This window comes from Phragmites australis, chromosome 18, assembly GCF_958298935.1.
Source record: "Phragmites australis chromosome 18, lpPhrAust1.1, whole genome shotgun sequence".
In the NCBI taxonomy this organism is placed as follows: Eukaryota; Viridiplantae; Streptophyta; class Magnoliopsida; order Poales; family Poaceae; genus Phragmites; species Phragmites australis.
The window spans coordinates 1444438-1459111 of NC_084938.1; the positions used below are offsets into that span (position 1 = coordinate 1444438).

The window sequence follows — 14674 nt, forward strand, 5'->3', positions numbered from 1 at the left end:
GAAGTGACCAAATGAATGGGCGGAAAGCCGTATTCGATGAAAGTCGTATGTACGGCTTGGAGGGAGATCTTTCCTATCTTTCGAGATCCACCCTACAATATGGGGTCAGCTTGGTTTGCTCTATATGAGATGCTCAGATGCAGTTAAAGTAGCGGAGAAGAGATATCAATGGATGAAATCAAACTAGCCTCAAGCGAAGGAAATTAAAGAAGAAGGCGAGCTGCGCTGCCGGGCGCTGGGCGGGGCCATGTCATCTGCCTTTCGCTTCCGATTCTCGAAAGACCCAGACCCAGACCCAGACCCAAACCTGAACTGAAGAAGGAGCGATCTGTCTTGTGCTGCACAAAATCATTAGTCAAAATAAATGGGAACCAAACCAAGACCCAAACCCAAACCTAAACCCAAACCGGAACTGAAGGAGAAGTGCCCAGCCTTGGCGCTGCACGAAATTGTCTGTCAAAATAGAAGGGAACCATACCCAGGCCCAAAGCCCCAAACCCAAACCCAAACCTGAACCCAAGGAGAAGCACAGTGTCTTGCAGCTACACCAAATTGTTGTTTGCAAAACGCAGTGATGACAAATAGAGGCTAGCAGAGACAAGGATAACGATAACCTTCATTAATTCAGCAAGATAAAAACTTACTTAGTGAAAGCTGGAGCACTACTACTCCATCTAATCACAAATACTTATCATTTTAGACATCGACAAGGTTTTATGATGCAATTTTGACCACCAATTTCAATTGTTATATGGCTATAGAAACCAATAGAAATATTATAATATTACAAAATACTCTACAAGATAAATGTGCACATAGGTTTCATAATTTCAACCTAAATATTTAAAAAAATATAGTTGAAGTTCATAGAAAATTTAGGTTTTTTTGCCACTAGGTCAATCACGGTTTCAATATTTTCCATTGCTTTTATAATATTTAGGCTCATACCACTACTGGTTTTGAAACGTGTTAGGTTTGCCACCTCCGTTTCACTCGTATGCGACCGTCACTATTTTGTTGAGCTGGCACCAGCATTCAATCGTCAACCGCACCAGAATACCCTTCTCCTTCCTCTGGCCCCAATCTCTCAATCCCTAATCCAGCTCCAACGCTTCCACCACCACCATCTTGTTCTCTGACATGGCCGTCCCACTCGCCCCCACTGCGCCCGCCTGCTACCACCCAAAGTGCTCTCACCGGCGGGCTCCTTCGGCAAGAAGATGACCATAGAGTCATGGAAGACCTCATCGCACGCACATCCACATCACCCGCTGTGCTTCAACCCAGTTAGAAGTTTCTATCAGGTAATGAAGACTAAACGACATGAAGACTAGAAGATGATGGGGTTATGTTCACGCTCAAGTCTGCTTGTGGAGTTATGTGTCACCATTAGAAGTCTTTTGTTATTTCTTTATCTCTATGTATGTAGTCGGTTTGCCTATGTACTTGGCTTTAAACCTCTTTGATGTAATATTAATATGTTGTACTTGATAGGTATGAAAATGATATCATCTTGCGACAATGTAGCATGTTCCTGGGACTAACATTCAGGTACAAGACTTGGATTTTTTTTAAAGAAAATCTGAGTCGTTACAAAAAAATATGAAAAACTATTGTAACATACAAAATTAATTGTTTCAACACACAGTAATACCTACGGCAACAGATACAAAAATACGAAGAACTGTTGTTGCAACATAGTATAGAAATAAATATTGCAACATAAAAAAAATCAACTGAGAGATAAGCACAATTTCAGGAGATTGAGAACTAGCAAATCTCTTATTGATCACCCTAGGGGAGCGCTTCATTTGTCAGTACAAGCTGAATAAAAACACATGACTCCAAAACAAAAATACACAATATCGATCATGGATTCTATACACTAAAAAAATGAGATTAGGAACTTTATGATCCATTGCATTGCACAGGGATCGACTCGACACATAGAAACTGTTACAAATGAACCATCTAACCATGTCGCAGGTTTTTTCACGCAGTCGCAGCAAGCATCAAACCACAAGCATATCTTCTCTTTCTAACTGGACGCTCCCAAGCCGAATAAAAAAACAGAACAAGACGAAACAACAAAACGCACTGCGTAGTCCCCAACGATAATCGTTGCAGCTGATAGGTTAAGCAAACTCCGGCGCCGCCGCGGTGGCCGTGAGGTAGTAGGCGACGGCGATCACGCCATGGACGAAGCACATGTTGCCGCTGAGGGCCAAAGTGTCGAAGTGCATGAACCCGCACGACGTCTTTGACTTTGTGTTGGACATGGCCCCAGCGAGCAGCAGCGAGAGCGCGGCACCGAAGGTAATCCTATAAAATCATACAACAGTTGCATTTAGTAGTGATCACAAAACAACTTTTACAAAAAGGGTCGGATGAACTCTACCATTTGGTCGGTGTCGTATAATCACAAGATGATTCTGTATCGTGATCATGGATTCATATTCTGGTTTGCAAAATTATTTCATTAACTAGCGGGAGAGACTATAATTTTGCGAACACTACTTTTTTGTTCAAAATTTTGTTTGATAAACAAATTTAAATGTTTAAATATTTTGAAGGATAAAAAAGATGTTTCCTTCTGGATCCAAGTCATGTAACAGTAACACTCGCTTACTCGCATAGTGGCAAGGCACTGGGCTCGCAATTTCTGATTCCCCCCATCCGTTGTAGGCGTAGAGCCCACTTGTCAGGGACACAAAAGTATGAAAAAAATTGCCGGCGAGAACTAGACGTGCTACAAGCGATGGACCGAGCTAATCACCACGGTAACAACATGCCTGTGCCTTTGGTACTTCAGACCCTAAATCAAACTGAACCGAAATCTGTTGACAGAAAAAGGGGTTTCTCATTTAGTATTACACTTTTCCATCTATAATAAAGCTCCAAACTAGGATGTCTTCATATGTTTTTTTGAAACGAAATGGTTTTATATTTGCAAAAGAATGTCCCGGACAAGCGAATTTACCATGATAGCACTGCCAGCTTCCTGTTGATGGACTCCAGCTGAGAGTAAAGGCAGGCGCAGCCACCCAGGAAGTTGGATATTGCATGGGCAAGTACAAGGAGCCCTGCAGCTGCGAGGCCGAGCTGGTATGCTTTGTATACTGGTCCCTTGCACTGAATGAAGATGATTGCCACTTTTTTAGTCTGCAGCAGAGATCACAACAAGTGTCAGGTATGAATTATCATATCAAGCACCTTTTCTATCTGCAACAAGATCAAATACCAATAACCACGCATGAAGAAGTGGGAAAACAGAAATAATCTGAAAACCATTTCAATTTGAAAAGCCCTCCATGAAACCTGACAGGTATAATCAACAACTTGAAATCTTACCTTGTTTTCGGCAGCCTGAGCCTGGATTGCCAGCATGCCAGCAGTAACATCCAGGGCAGAAATCACTATGAAGACAACAATGGCAGCTCGTACTCTAGCCATTGTAGCGAGCTACTATCCTATCGGACTTCTGTAAGATGAAAAGAGCTACTGAAGAAAGATCTGTTGCTTACCATCAAAGGAGCCGTGGCCCTTTCATTTATAGAAATCTTCATCGGTGACAAAACTCGGGGGTGGACAAACACGGGGGTGGACAAAACGGAAAGGGAACCTGCAGACCCAGACCCAGACCCAAACCTGAACTGAAGAAGGAGCGATCCGTCTTAGCGCTGCACGAAATCGTTGGTCAAAATGAATGGGAACCAGACCTAGACCCAAACCCAAACCTGAACTGAAGGAGAAGCGGCCAGCCTTGGCGCTGCACGAAATTGTCTGTCAAAATAGAAGGGAACCAGACCCGGACCCAAACCTGAACCCAAGGAGAAGCACACTATCTTGAAGCTACACCAAATCGTTGTTTGCAAAACGCAGTGATGACAAATAGAGGCTAGCAGAGACAAAGATAACGATAACCTTCATTAATTCAGCAAGCTAAAAACTTAGCAAAAGTTGTAGCGCTACTTACTCTATCTGGTCAAAAATACTTGTCATTTTGGACATCGATATATTTTTATAATGTAATTTTGACCACCAATTTCAATTGTTATATGGCTATATAAACCAATAGAAATATTATAATATTACAAAAGTACTCTACAAGACAAATGTGCACGCATGTTTCATATTTTCAACCTAAATATTTAAAAAGATATAGTCAAAGTAAAAAAGAAAATTTAGGTTTTTTGCCACTATGTTAATCACGGTTTCGACATTTGCCATCGTTTTGTCATATTTAGGCTCATGCCATTGGTTTTGAAACTTGTTAGGTCAGTGCAACATCATTTCATTCATGAGCTAACACCGACATTCAACCGTCAAATGCACCAATATGCCCAAAATACACTTCTACTTCCTCTGACCCCAATCTCTCAATCCCTAATCTAGTCCCGCTCCGCCAAAGCCAACCTGCGCCTCACTGTACCCATCCATCTCCAACGCCTCTGCCTCTACCTATCCCTGCTCCACCCAATGCCTCCATTGTGTTTGAACCCATCTGGGGATGTTGTCGGCCTGGGTGAGGTGGAAGACGAGATAGCATTGACCGATGCAGAGATGTAGGGTGGCCGTCAGTAGAGAAGGGGAAATTTTCTTGTATGCTAGAGAAGTGTTGTGTCACATGTTGTTTCTTTATCTCTACTATATAAAACATGAGTTGGTTCTCATTTCACTTCTTCTTCTACTCTTCTCTCATCTAATAAAAACCCTTAAAATTATAATGATTTACCCACTTTTGTCATCCGCCCTCATCCTCTAGTCTCCCCGTCTTGTTACCGGCTATGGATATAGAAACGATTTTACTATTGAAAATAATTAAAACAAATAAATTAGGAGGAAAATTAGCAGATAATATCCTCCTACTTTTTCAGATCCAATCTAAAATTAAACTACGACATCGCTCCTGATGCATTCGTTCGACAGCACTCCCATAACGCATCCACATCTTCATACCTTGAGTTTATGTTTGATGCTACCGCATTCAATACTTGTGTTTTTGTTATAACACATAAGCACTTAGCTAATATATGTATTTGGTTGGTTGGTCCATGTACTTGGATTTAAGCCTCTTTGATGTAATAATATGTTGTACTCGATATGTATGAAAATAATATCATCTTGTAACAATGTGGTGTACAATGTTAGCCTGGGACTAGCAATAAGATACAAGACTTGGATTTTTGGTAAGAAAATCCTGGTAGTTAAAAAAATACAAAGAACTACAGCAACATACAAAATTAATTATTTCAACACACAGTAATACTTGCTGCATCAGATAAAAAATAAAAAAACTATCGCAACATAGTATAAAATATAACTATTACAATAAAAAAAAAATCGACTGAGAGATAAGCACCATAAGGAGCACTTCAATTGTCGGTACAAGCTCAATATAAAGACATGACTCCAACTGGCCAAATGGTGGAGCTATTCTCTGGTAACTCAGATGCTATTATATTCCTCTTCTATTATTTAACTTTGGCACAGGACAAAACTAGACGCTCACAGACAGACCAACACGAAACAACAGAAGTAAGTGTCTGTTCGGTAGAGCTTCTAGATCAATTTTGAGAGTGAAATCAGTAGGAGTTCTATCAAATAATAGTTTGTAGTTTTCAGCTCACAGAGTGATTCTATTAAAGTGATTATCTGAAATGAACTAGATAGATACTGAGAGTTAAAAAATCAGCTTCCCCTAATTCATTTTTTTCCATAAAATCACTTCATCTATATAATTTAACCTAAATAATCACTTTGTTCATAGAATACTTTACATAAAAAATTTAAATTAGAAGTAGCTCTATAAACAGGAGCTAAGGACTTAAATGACTCTCTCGACTGAAATGCTCCCCATAGATGATCCCCGCAACCGATAGGCTATGCAAACTGCAGCGCTGCCGCGGTGATGTAGTAGGCGATGGTGATCACGCAGTGGACGAAGCAAATCTTGCCACCCAAGGCTAATATGTCGACGTGGATGAAGCCCCATGAAATCTCTGATTTGGCATTGGACATGGCCCCGTCGCGCAACAGCAAGAATCCAACAATGACGGCCATCCTATTAAATCATAGAACGGTGACATTTAGCAGCGATCACAAAATAAACTATACCAAAAAAGTTAGATCAACTCTACCATTTGGTCGTTATTTCACATTGTGACTAGGGATTCATATTCCGGTTTGAAGAAAAAAAAACTCACCAGTGGAAAAGATGATATTCGCGAATTCCAGTTTCCGTTCCAAATTTCATTTGAATGGTTTAAACAGATTTTAATTTTTAACTTTTGTAAATGATAAAAAAAACATATTAACTTCTAGGTGTACCTGTAGCCGTTTCTAGCTAGTGACGATTGTATGGTCGTCCCTTGTGATTTCTACATTTTTGTGTTCCCCCTCCTGTCCCCTCCCCTCGGTTCTAGGTGTAGGGCTCTCTTGTCAGTAACATAAAAATATGAAAAATTTGTCGGCGAGCTCAGGAATAAAAAAAACTAGATGTGTCCCAAGTGCTGAATCGATCGAAAAAATATGCTTTTGCGAGTATGTGCCTTTGATGCTTTAGGCCCTTAAAATAAATTAAGAAAAAAAAACTGGACAAAAATTTGTTGAACGAAATAGGGGTTACTCATCCCCGGTGGAATGGACGAAATTCATGAAAGTTTGCTGAGATAAAAAAAATAAAAATCCTTAATCGTGATGGTGAGAAACTAAGTTGAAATATGACTTGTTGCTTGTGATGATTGATTGATATTGGTATTGATTTAGTTTGATGATCTTTATTTTTTAACTTAAGTTTTGATGTGCTGATTCTGGTGAACTTGGAACTTCCGGTGAATATCTAGCGTTCAGAGTTTTTGTATCGTCGGAGCTTCCGGTGTTTAGTTTCGGTTGTATGAACTCAGAACTTCCGGTTTGGACCTGGAACTTTCGGGTTCCAGGGAAAACCCAAACCGAGAGCCCTTGTCCAGATTGAACCTGGAACTTCTGGGTTTGGACCGGAACTTCTGGGTTTGGTCCGGAACTTATGAGTTTGAATCGGAACTTCCGGGTACCCTGGATGAAGTATGTTTATCCTGTGTTCATGATTGTTCTTCGGAATATGATTTTAACTGAGAATTTTGATTTTAGACTAACTAGAGTTGGAGTTGGACAAATATGTTTGCTTGTCTCATGATGTGTAGATAATAGATGCAACTTAACAGCCGACAGGGAGATGATCGGGGCCAAGCGAGGTGCTTGGTGCTGGACGATCGAGGAGGCCGACGAAGTTAAGGGTGATCTTAGCTGTATACGTGGAGGTCAAGCAAAGCATGAAAGATGGATGGATATGGTGTGTTGATAAATTCAAGCAAAAGGGATGCTGGTGCAAGTGACAAGACGACCCAAGGGATCGAGAGCGGGAGAGACTTACCGGTGGTCAAGATCACAAGATGAGGTACACGTGTCGACATGGGGATGCTTGCTTGAGGTCAAGCAAGTGGCAGTGAGTCACGCTTTGAGAAGCGTGCAAGGGGTTTCGCGGTTTGGTCTTAAAACCATAGGAAGGATGGAAGTGCACGTGGCATCGTCGCGAAACTTGCATTGAGAAAAAGCGAAGTCATTAAGACGTTACGGTCGTTCGATAGATGGAGGAGAAAATAGACTAAAATACCCTTAGTAGTAGGTGGGAGTGTACTACAAGATAGGGGAATTTTGGAAACAAGTTAAGAAACTTAGAGGTCAAGGAACCTAAGCTATAAATAGAGGGGTAGGGCTATGTGGGAGAGGTGAACCAGCCACTTGAGCCTCATATAAGAGCTTTGTGCTAGGGCTTTAGAGGAGAGGAAGATGATTGCTTAGCCTATGTATTAGGTTAGAGATTTGTAAGAGAAAATCTTTGTAATTTCTATAAAATAGGGTTGACCTCTGCAAGCAATGAAATTTATGTTTACTCTTGTGTTTGAATTCACCTCCTTCTAATTTTTCTCTATTGGTTCACTTACAAGTTTGCAAGTTTTTCGTCCTTTGGTTGCAATTTTCGTTTTCATGATTAAGCTAAAATTTCTCAGCTTGTTGGAGTGATTATTCTCGTTGCTAGAGGCATAAAATTCGCGTACAAACGTACACAATTAGGTATTGAATTCCCTTACCTCTTATCTATCAACTTGGAGACTATCTTTACCTGGTGTTCACCCTTTTGATATTTGAGTGTTTTTTCTCAAGATCCAAGCCTTGTCTGGGATGAGTCATGGATTGGTATGCTGTAGAACCTAATGTTCGATTCCAATCATGAGACCCAACATTGATTGAATTTTCATGTTTAGATTTTGAATTTTTGAATCGCGGTTCTATTCAACTCGGAACTTCTGATTCAACCTGGAAGTTCCGATAGGTCGGAACTAGAAAACTTTGAGAGAAACCAAGTTTGGGTCCTTGTAGATTCAACTCCTTACATTCATACCATAGGCACCAAATAGGTCTTCAAGAACAAACAGGGGGAGAATGGGTCAGTTGTTAGAAATAAAGTTAGACTTATGGCTCAGAGTTTCACTCAAATAGAAGGGATACCTTTGCACCGGGAGCTAGGCTAGAAACTATTAGGATCCTCCTTATATTTGCGGCATCCCAAGATGTTAAATTGTATCAAATGGATATTAAAAGTGCTTTCCTAAATGGTTTTATTGAAGAAGAGGTCTCTGTTAAGCAACTCCCAGGTTTCAAGCATCCCAAATATCCATACATAGTATACAAGCTTCAGAAAGCTTTGTATGAACTTAAGCGGCGCCTAGGGCTTGGTATGATAGGCTTAAGTTTTTCTTGCTAGATCATGTGTATGTGATAGGGTCGGTGGATAAAACTTTGTTTACTTTTAGGTATGACAATGATTTCCTTCTTGTTAAGATATACGTGGATGATATCATTTTTTATGGCTCTTCTCATACACTTGTGGCTAACTTTGTTTACTTTTAGGCATGACAATGATTTTCTTCTTGTTCAGATATACGTGGATGATATCCTTTTTTTGCTCTTCTCATGCATTTGTAGCCAAGTTTGCAGATACTATGAGTAGAAAATTTGAAATATCGATGATGGGCGAGCTTAACTTCTTTCTTGGGCTGCAAATCAAGCAAAGCAAGCAAGGTACATTCGTCCACCAGACGAAATTTACCAAGAATTTGCTGAAGAAGTTCAACATGAGCAATGCAAAGCCCCTGGCGACACCGATGGCTACCTCGATCGTGCTTGATTCGGATGAAGATGGTGTGGAGGTAGACCAACGGTAGTACAGGAGTATGATTGGCTTCCTCCTGTACCTGACGGTGACAAGACCCAGCATACACTTCGCCGTCTGCTTGTGTGCCCTTTTCCAAGCGGCACCAAGGGTATCTCACCGCCAAGCGGTGAAGTGCATATTGAGGTATCTCAAACACACCCTTGAGTATGATCTTTAGTTTTTTGCATCTTCTTCTTCTCTCTCTCTTCGTATTTTTTTGTACGGATTTTGCTGGTTGTAGAATTAACAGGAATAGTACCTTGAGTACTTGTCATTTCTTAGGTATCTCTCTTGTTTGTTGGTCTTCTCATAAACAGACTAGTGTTACGCAGTCAACTGCTGAAACTAAATATGTTACCGCCGCTAGCTATTGTTCTCATATTTTCTGGATGGTTACTACCTTGAGTAATTTTGGATTAGATTTCAAGAGTGTGCCTCTTTTGTGTGACAACACCAGTGCCATCAGCTTAGCCAATAATCCAGTCCAAGACTCCAGAACCAAACACATAGATGTGAGATTCCACTTCTTAAAAGACCACAATGAGAAGGGAGATAATGACTTAAGATACATTGATACCCAACACCAGCTTGCTGACATTTTCACTAAGCCTCTAGATGCAACAAGATTTAACTATTTGAAGGGAGAGCTTGGAGTGTGCCATCCCTATAGCATTGTGTGAAGGGGAGTTTCAGTTGTACATACTCTATCTTACTTTTATTGCATTTGTATTACGTATAATCTTGTAAGATAATCATAGTAGTTGAGCTTTGACTTATATGTCTTTAGCATTTTCTGTTACTAGATTTGAATTTGGACTAAATTGAGTAGTTGTGCAGAGCAAGCTTTTAATCTTAGCCTCATCTTGATGATTTAACATGAAATATTTCAAGTAAGCTAGTTTTTCTAAAGATGAAATTTGATAATTTTATGAATCATGTAGACTATAAAATGCTGTATTTTTTATCACCGTTTTCGTAATTACTTTGGTTTAGTCAATGCTTGTGTTAAGGCTAGTTTGATGAATATCTTATTCTAAACTTCTTATTTTAAGATAGTGGATTGGGGAACATTACACTATGTTTTCAATCTTGGTCAAATGTTTAGCTTAGGATAGAATCTTGGGGGAACATGTGTTCTTTGTATTGCAAATGCACTTCTTGATTTGATCATGTGAAAACTTGATAATTTATACAAATTTGAATAATATTGAGAAATCAAGTTTATTGTGCTAAAATATGATCCAATACGGTTGCCTTGATGCTTCATGTGGTTTACCAAAGAAGTGAACCTATAGTTGCTAAAGTCAACTTGAGGATAAGATGAATTACAATGAAATGTGCCTAATTGTTCAATCCTTTTTAATCTCTTATTCTAACAGAGTCTTGGTTCCATATGTGAGCATTTGCAAAGGCTACTATCATGAATGCTTGTTTACCTATAGTTTGAGATTGAAGTTAGCTAACTCTTAATATTTGTATTGTCTCGGCACGAGTGGATGCTTATGTGTTGGTCACTTTTAACTTGATTAGACTACGTGAACTTAAATGCGCTAATAATTCTTCAGTTTAGCTTGTACAGCTTCATATTCTTATAATATTGTATATTTTTGAGCCTTTATACGCTTGTGAGCTCCACATTCTACTTTCTATAGCCCTTTGATGTTTCTAGCATTTAGAAATACTTTGTAGTATATTTGTGAAAGCTTATTAGGATTGCATGTTCATGCTTTGCATAGTATTTTGTTCTTGATGTTTACATTATCAAAGGGGGAGAAAAATATACATGAAGCCACAAAGAAGAATCTTGCATGATGAAAGGAGGAGAAAATATGTGAAAAATGTGCATTCATCAAGGGGGGCATTTGTGCTTTTATTGGGCTTTTGAGGTCTTTGGATTGTCTCTACCTCTCTTAGAGCTTTTGTAATTTTTCTTATACCAAGTGATATGATTTTGCTCTTTCTCGAGTTTTTGATCACTTGGATAAGCTTCTTTTGTTAAACTTCAATAAATCAATGTATTTGTGCTTTGAGAGTTGTCAATACACTCATCAAGAGAGATTGAGAAACCAAGTTGAAATGTGTTTTAGTTTGCTTGTGATGAGTGATTGACATTGGTATTGATTTGGTTTGATGATCTTCATTTTTACTTAAGCTTTGATGTGCTGATTCCAGTGAACCTGGAACTTCCGGGTGAATATCCGACGTTCAGTGTTTTTGTATCGCTAGAACTTCCGGTGTTCAATTTCGGTTATATGAACTCGGAACTTCCGGGCTAGACCCAGAACTTCCAGATTCTCGGGAAAACCAAAACCGAGAGCCCTTGCCCGGATTGAACCTGGAACTTTCGAGTACCGGAACTTCCGAGTTTGGACCGAAACTTCCGGGTTTGGCCCGGAACTTCCCAGTCTGGAACTTTCAGGTTTGAACCGGAACTTCCGGGTACCATGGATGAAGTCAGTTTGTCCCGTATTCATGATTCTTCTTGGGAATGTAATTTCAACTAAGATTTTGATTTTGGATTAACTGGAGTTGGAGTTGAAAAAATGTATTTGCTTGTCTTATGATGTGTAGGTAATGGATGTTATTTGGCAGTCGACGGTGGGATGATCGGGGCTAAGTAGGGTGCTTGGTGCCAAACGATCGAGGAGGCCGGACAGAGTCAAGGGTGATCCTAACTGTACACGTGGAGGTCAAGCAACGCATGAAAGATGGATGGAGACAACATGTTGACAAAGTCAAGCAAAAGTGATGTCGGTGCAAGTGACAAGGCGGCTCGAGGGATCGGGAGCAGGAGAAACTTGCTGGTGGTCAAGATTGCAAGACGGATTATACGTGTCGACATCGGGATGCTTGCTTAAGGTCAAGCAAGTGGCAGTGAGTCTCGCTTTGAGAAGCGTGCAAGGGGTTTCGTGGTTTGGCCTCAAACCCGTGGGAAGAATGGAAGTGCATGTGGCATCATCGCGAAGCTTGTGTCGAGGCAAAGCTAAGTCATGAAGGCGTCACGGTCGTTCGATGGATGAAGGAGAAAATAGACCAGAATACGCTCGGTAGTAGGTAGGAGTGTAATAGAAGAGCAGAGTATTTTGGAAACAAGCTAAGAAACTTAGGGGTCAAGGAAACTAGGCTATAAATAGAGGGATAGAGCTATGTGGGAGAGATGAACCAGCCACTTGAGCCTCTTAAGCCATTCATATGAGAGCTTTGTGATAGGATTTTAGAAGAGAGGAAGAGGCTTGCTTAGCCTATTTATTAGGTTAGAGCTTTGTAAGAGAAAATCTTTATAATCCATATAAAATAGAGCTGATCTATGCAAGCAATGGAATTTATGTTTACTCTTGTGCTTGATTTCACCTCATTCTAATTTTCCTCTATTGGTTCCCTTGCGGGTTTGCAAGTTTTTCGTCCTTTAGTTGTGATTTTTGTTTTCGCAATTAAGCTGAATTTTCTCGCCTTGTTGGAGTGGTTCTTCTCGTTGCTAGAGGTATAAAATTCACGGACAAACTTACACAATTAGATATTGAATTCTCTTGCCTCTTATCTATCAACTTGGAGACTATCTTCACCGGGTGTTCATCCTTTTGATATTTGGATGTTTCTTCTTAAGATCCAAGCTTTGTATGAGGATAAGTCATGGATTGATATGTTGTAGAACCTAGTGTTCGATTCCAATCATGAGACCTATTATTGATTGGATTTTCATGTTTGGATTTTGAATTTTTGAATCGCAGTACTGTTCAACTCGGAACTTCCGATTCAACCTGGAACTTCCGGATTCAACTCAGAACTTCCAGTTTCTTCTGTTTCCGCTGTGGTTTTTGTGTTTTGTGTTGCACTTTGTTGTGATCTATTTTTGAAGCACGTTAGGTGATAAAATAAGAGAAGAACATCTATTTCGAAAGAAATTATTGTGACGCCTATTCATTCCCCTCTAGTCGTCGTTTTTGTCCTACATATGGTGTGCTGGGACAACAGCAACACAAATGAGGAAGCGTATAAACCAGTAGCCTGAGTCAAGCATGAGTCGTTTCTTGCGCATATACATATCTTACCACGATTATTCGACTTAATTTAATGGGGTATTTTTCATTTAGTGTTACACTTTTTCCATCTAGAATAAAACTCCAAACTAGGATGGTCTCAGATTTCAAAAGGAATGTACTAGGCAAGAGGATTTACCATGAGAGCAGTGCCAGGATCCTATTGCTGGATGCCCAGATGGAATCCAACTGAGACAAGCAGCCACCCAGAGAGCAAGCTACCGCGTGGGCAACAACAAGGAGAACTGCAGCCGCGAGGCCGAGCTGATAAGCTTCGTAGACTGGTTTCTTGCACTGAAAGAAGATGATTGCCACTCCTTTACCCTGCAGGAAAGATTAACGTACACAAGCGTCAAATAATCACAAAAACATCATATCAGGCACCTATTGTCATCTGCAACAAGACCAAATACCAAGAATCACGCATGACGAAGTAAAGCATTTCAACTTGAAAAGCAAGTGCTTCATGAAACCGGAGAGAAATGATCATCTTGAAATGGTACCTTGTTTTCAGCAGCTTGGGCCTGTATCGCCATCATTCCAGCTGAGACATCCAGGGCTAGAATCACCAAGCACACCGCAATCACAGCTTGCACTCTAGCCATTGTAGCCTGCTAGTATCCTATCGAACTTCTGTGAGACGAGATGAACTACTGAAGAAGGATTATGCTTACGAGAAAAGGAGCCGTGGCCCCTTTTTGTAGAGGATGCCTAGAAGGGAATCAGACGTCCAGCACTGGACCCAAATTAAACCCATACCTGGACCCAAACCCAAGCCTAGAAGGAGAACCGCCGTGTCTTCGAGCTCCACGAAATTAGTTGTTGGTCAAAATAATAGAGAACCAGACCCAGACCCAAACCTGAACGACCTGAACCTGAAATGTAGTAGAAGCGTACTGCCTCGGCGCTTTTTGTAGAGGATGACTGCACACTGAGGTGTTCAAACTAAAAGGGAACCAGACCTGGACCCAAATTAAATCCATACCTGGACCCAAACCCAAACATGAACTGAAGGAGAAGAGCCGTGCCTTCGAGCTGCACGAAATTAGTGTTTGGTCAAAATAATAGAAAACCAGACTCAGACCGAAACCTGAACGACCTGAAATGTAGAGAAGCGTGCCTCGGCGCTGCATGAAATGGTTGTTTACAAAACGCAGTAAGAGGACAATAGAGCCTATCAGAGACAAGAATAACCTTTCGTTAATTCAGCAAGCTGAATACACAGTGAAAGCAGTAACACTCTACTTGCTCCGTACAGTCAAGATTTATTATTCGTTTCCATTTTCCTCGTTTCTCTCAATTTTCCTATCCCTTAGTAATCACTGGTCTGTATTTTTATTTCTTTTAATCCCGATATACCCAAAAATTTAGAAAACTTAAT

At 40.3% G+C, this 14674-nt stretch overlaps 2 protein-coding genes across 3 annotated transcripts; both read right to left on the reverse strand.

The window, feature by feature from the left end:
• Window positions 1–2135: 2135 nt before the first annotated feature.
• Window positions 2136–3453, reverse strand: LOC133899416 (protein DESIGUAL 2-like). Its single transcript, XM_062340403.1, has 3 exons — window positions 3352–3453; window positions 2981–3162; window positions 2136–2322 (listed from the first exon to the last, which is right to left on the reverse strand). The coding sequence occupies exons 1-3, from the start codon at window positions 3451–3453 to the stop codon at window positions 2136–2138; spliced, it is 471 nt and encodes a 156-aa protein (XP_062196387.1).
• A 2390-nt stretch (window positions 3454–5843) lies between these two features.
• LOC133899492 (protein DESIGUAL 2-like) lies at window positions 5844–14378 on the reverse strand. 2 transcript variants are annotated; one of them, XM_062340476.1, is made up of 4 exons: window positions 14279–14378; window positions 13797–14168; window positions 13433–13617; window positions 5844–6064 (listed from the first exon to the last, which is right to left on the reverse strand). In XM_062340476.1, the coding sequence occupies exons 2-4, from the start codon at window positions 13896–13898 to the stop codon at window positions 5884–5886; spliced, it is 468 nt and encodes a 155-aa protein (XP_062196460.1). In that variant the 5' UTR covers window positions 13899–14168; window positions 14279–14378; the 3' UTR covers window positions 5844–5883. The 2 variants fall into 2 exon arrangements, with proteins under 2 accessions (XP_062196460.1, XP_062196461.1); XM_062340477.1 differs by having other exon boundaries at window positions 13797–13926; window positions 14053–14365.
• Window positions 14379–14674: the final 296 nt, after the last annotated feature.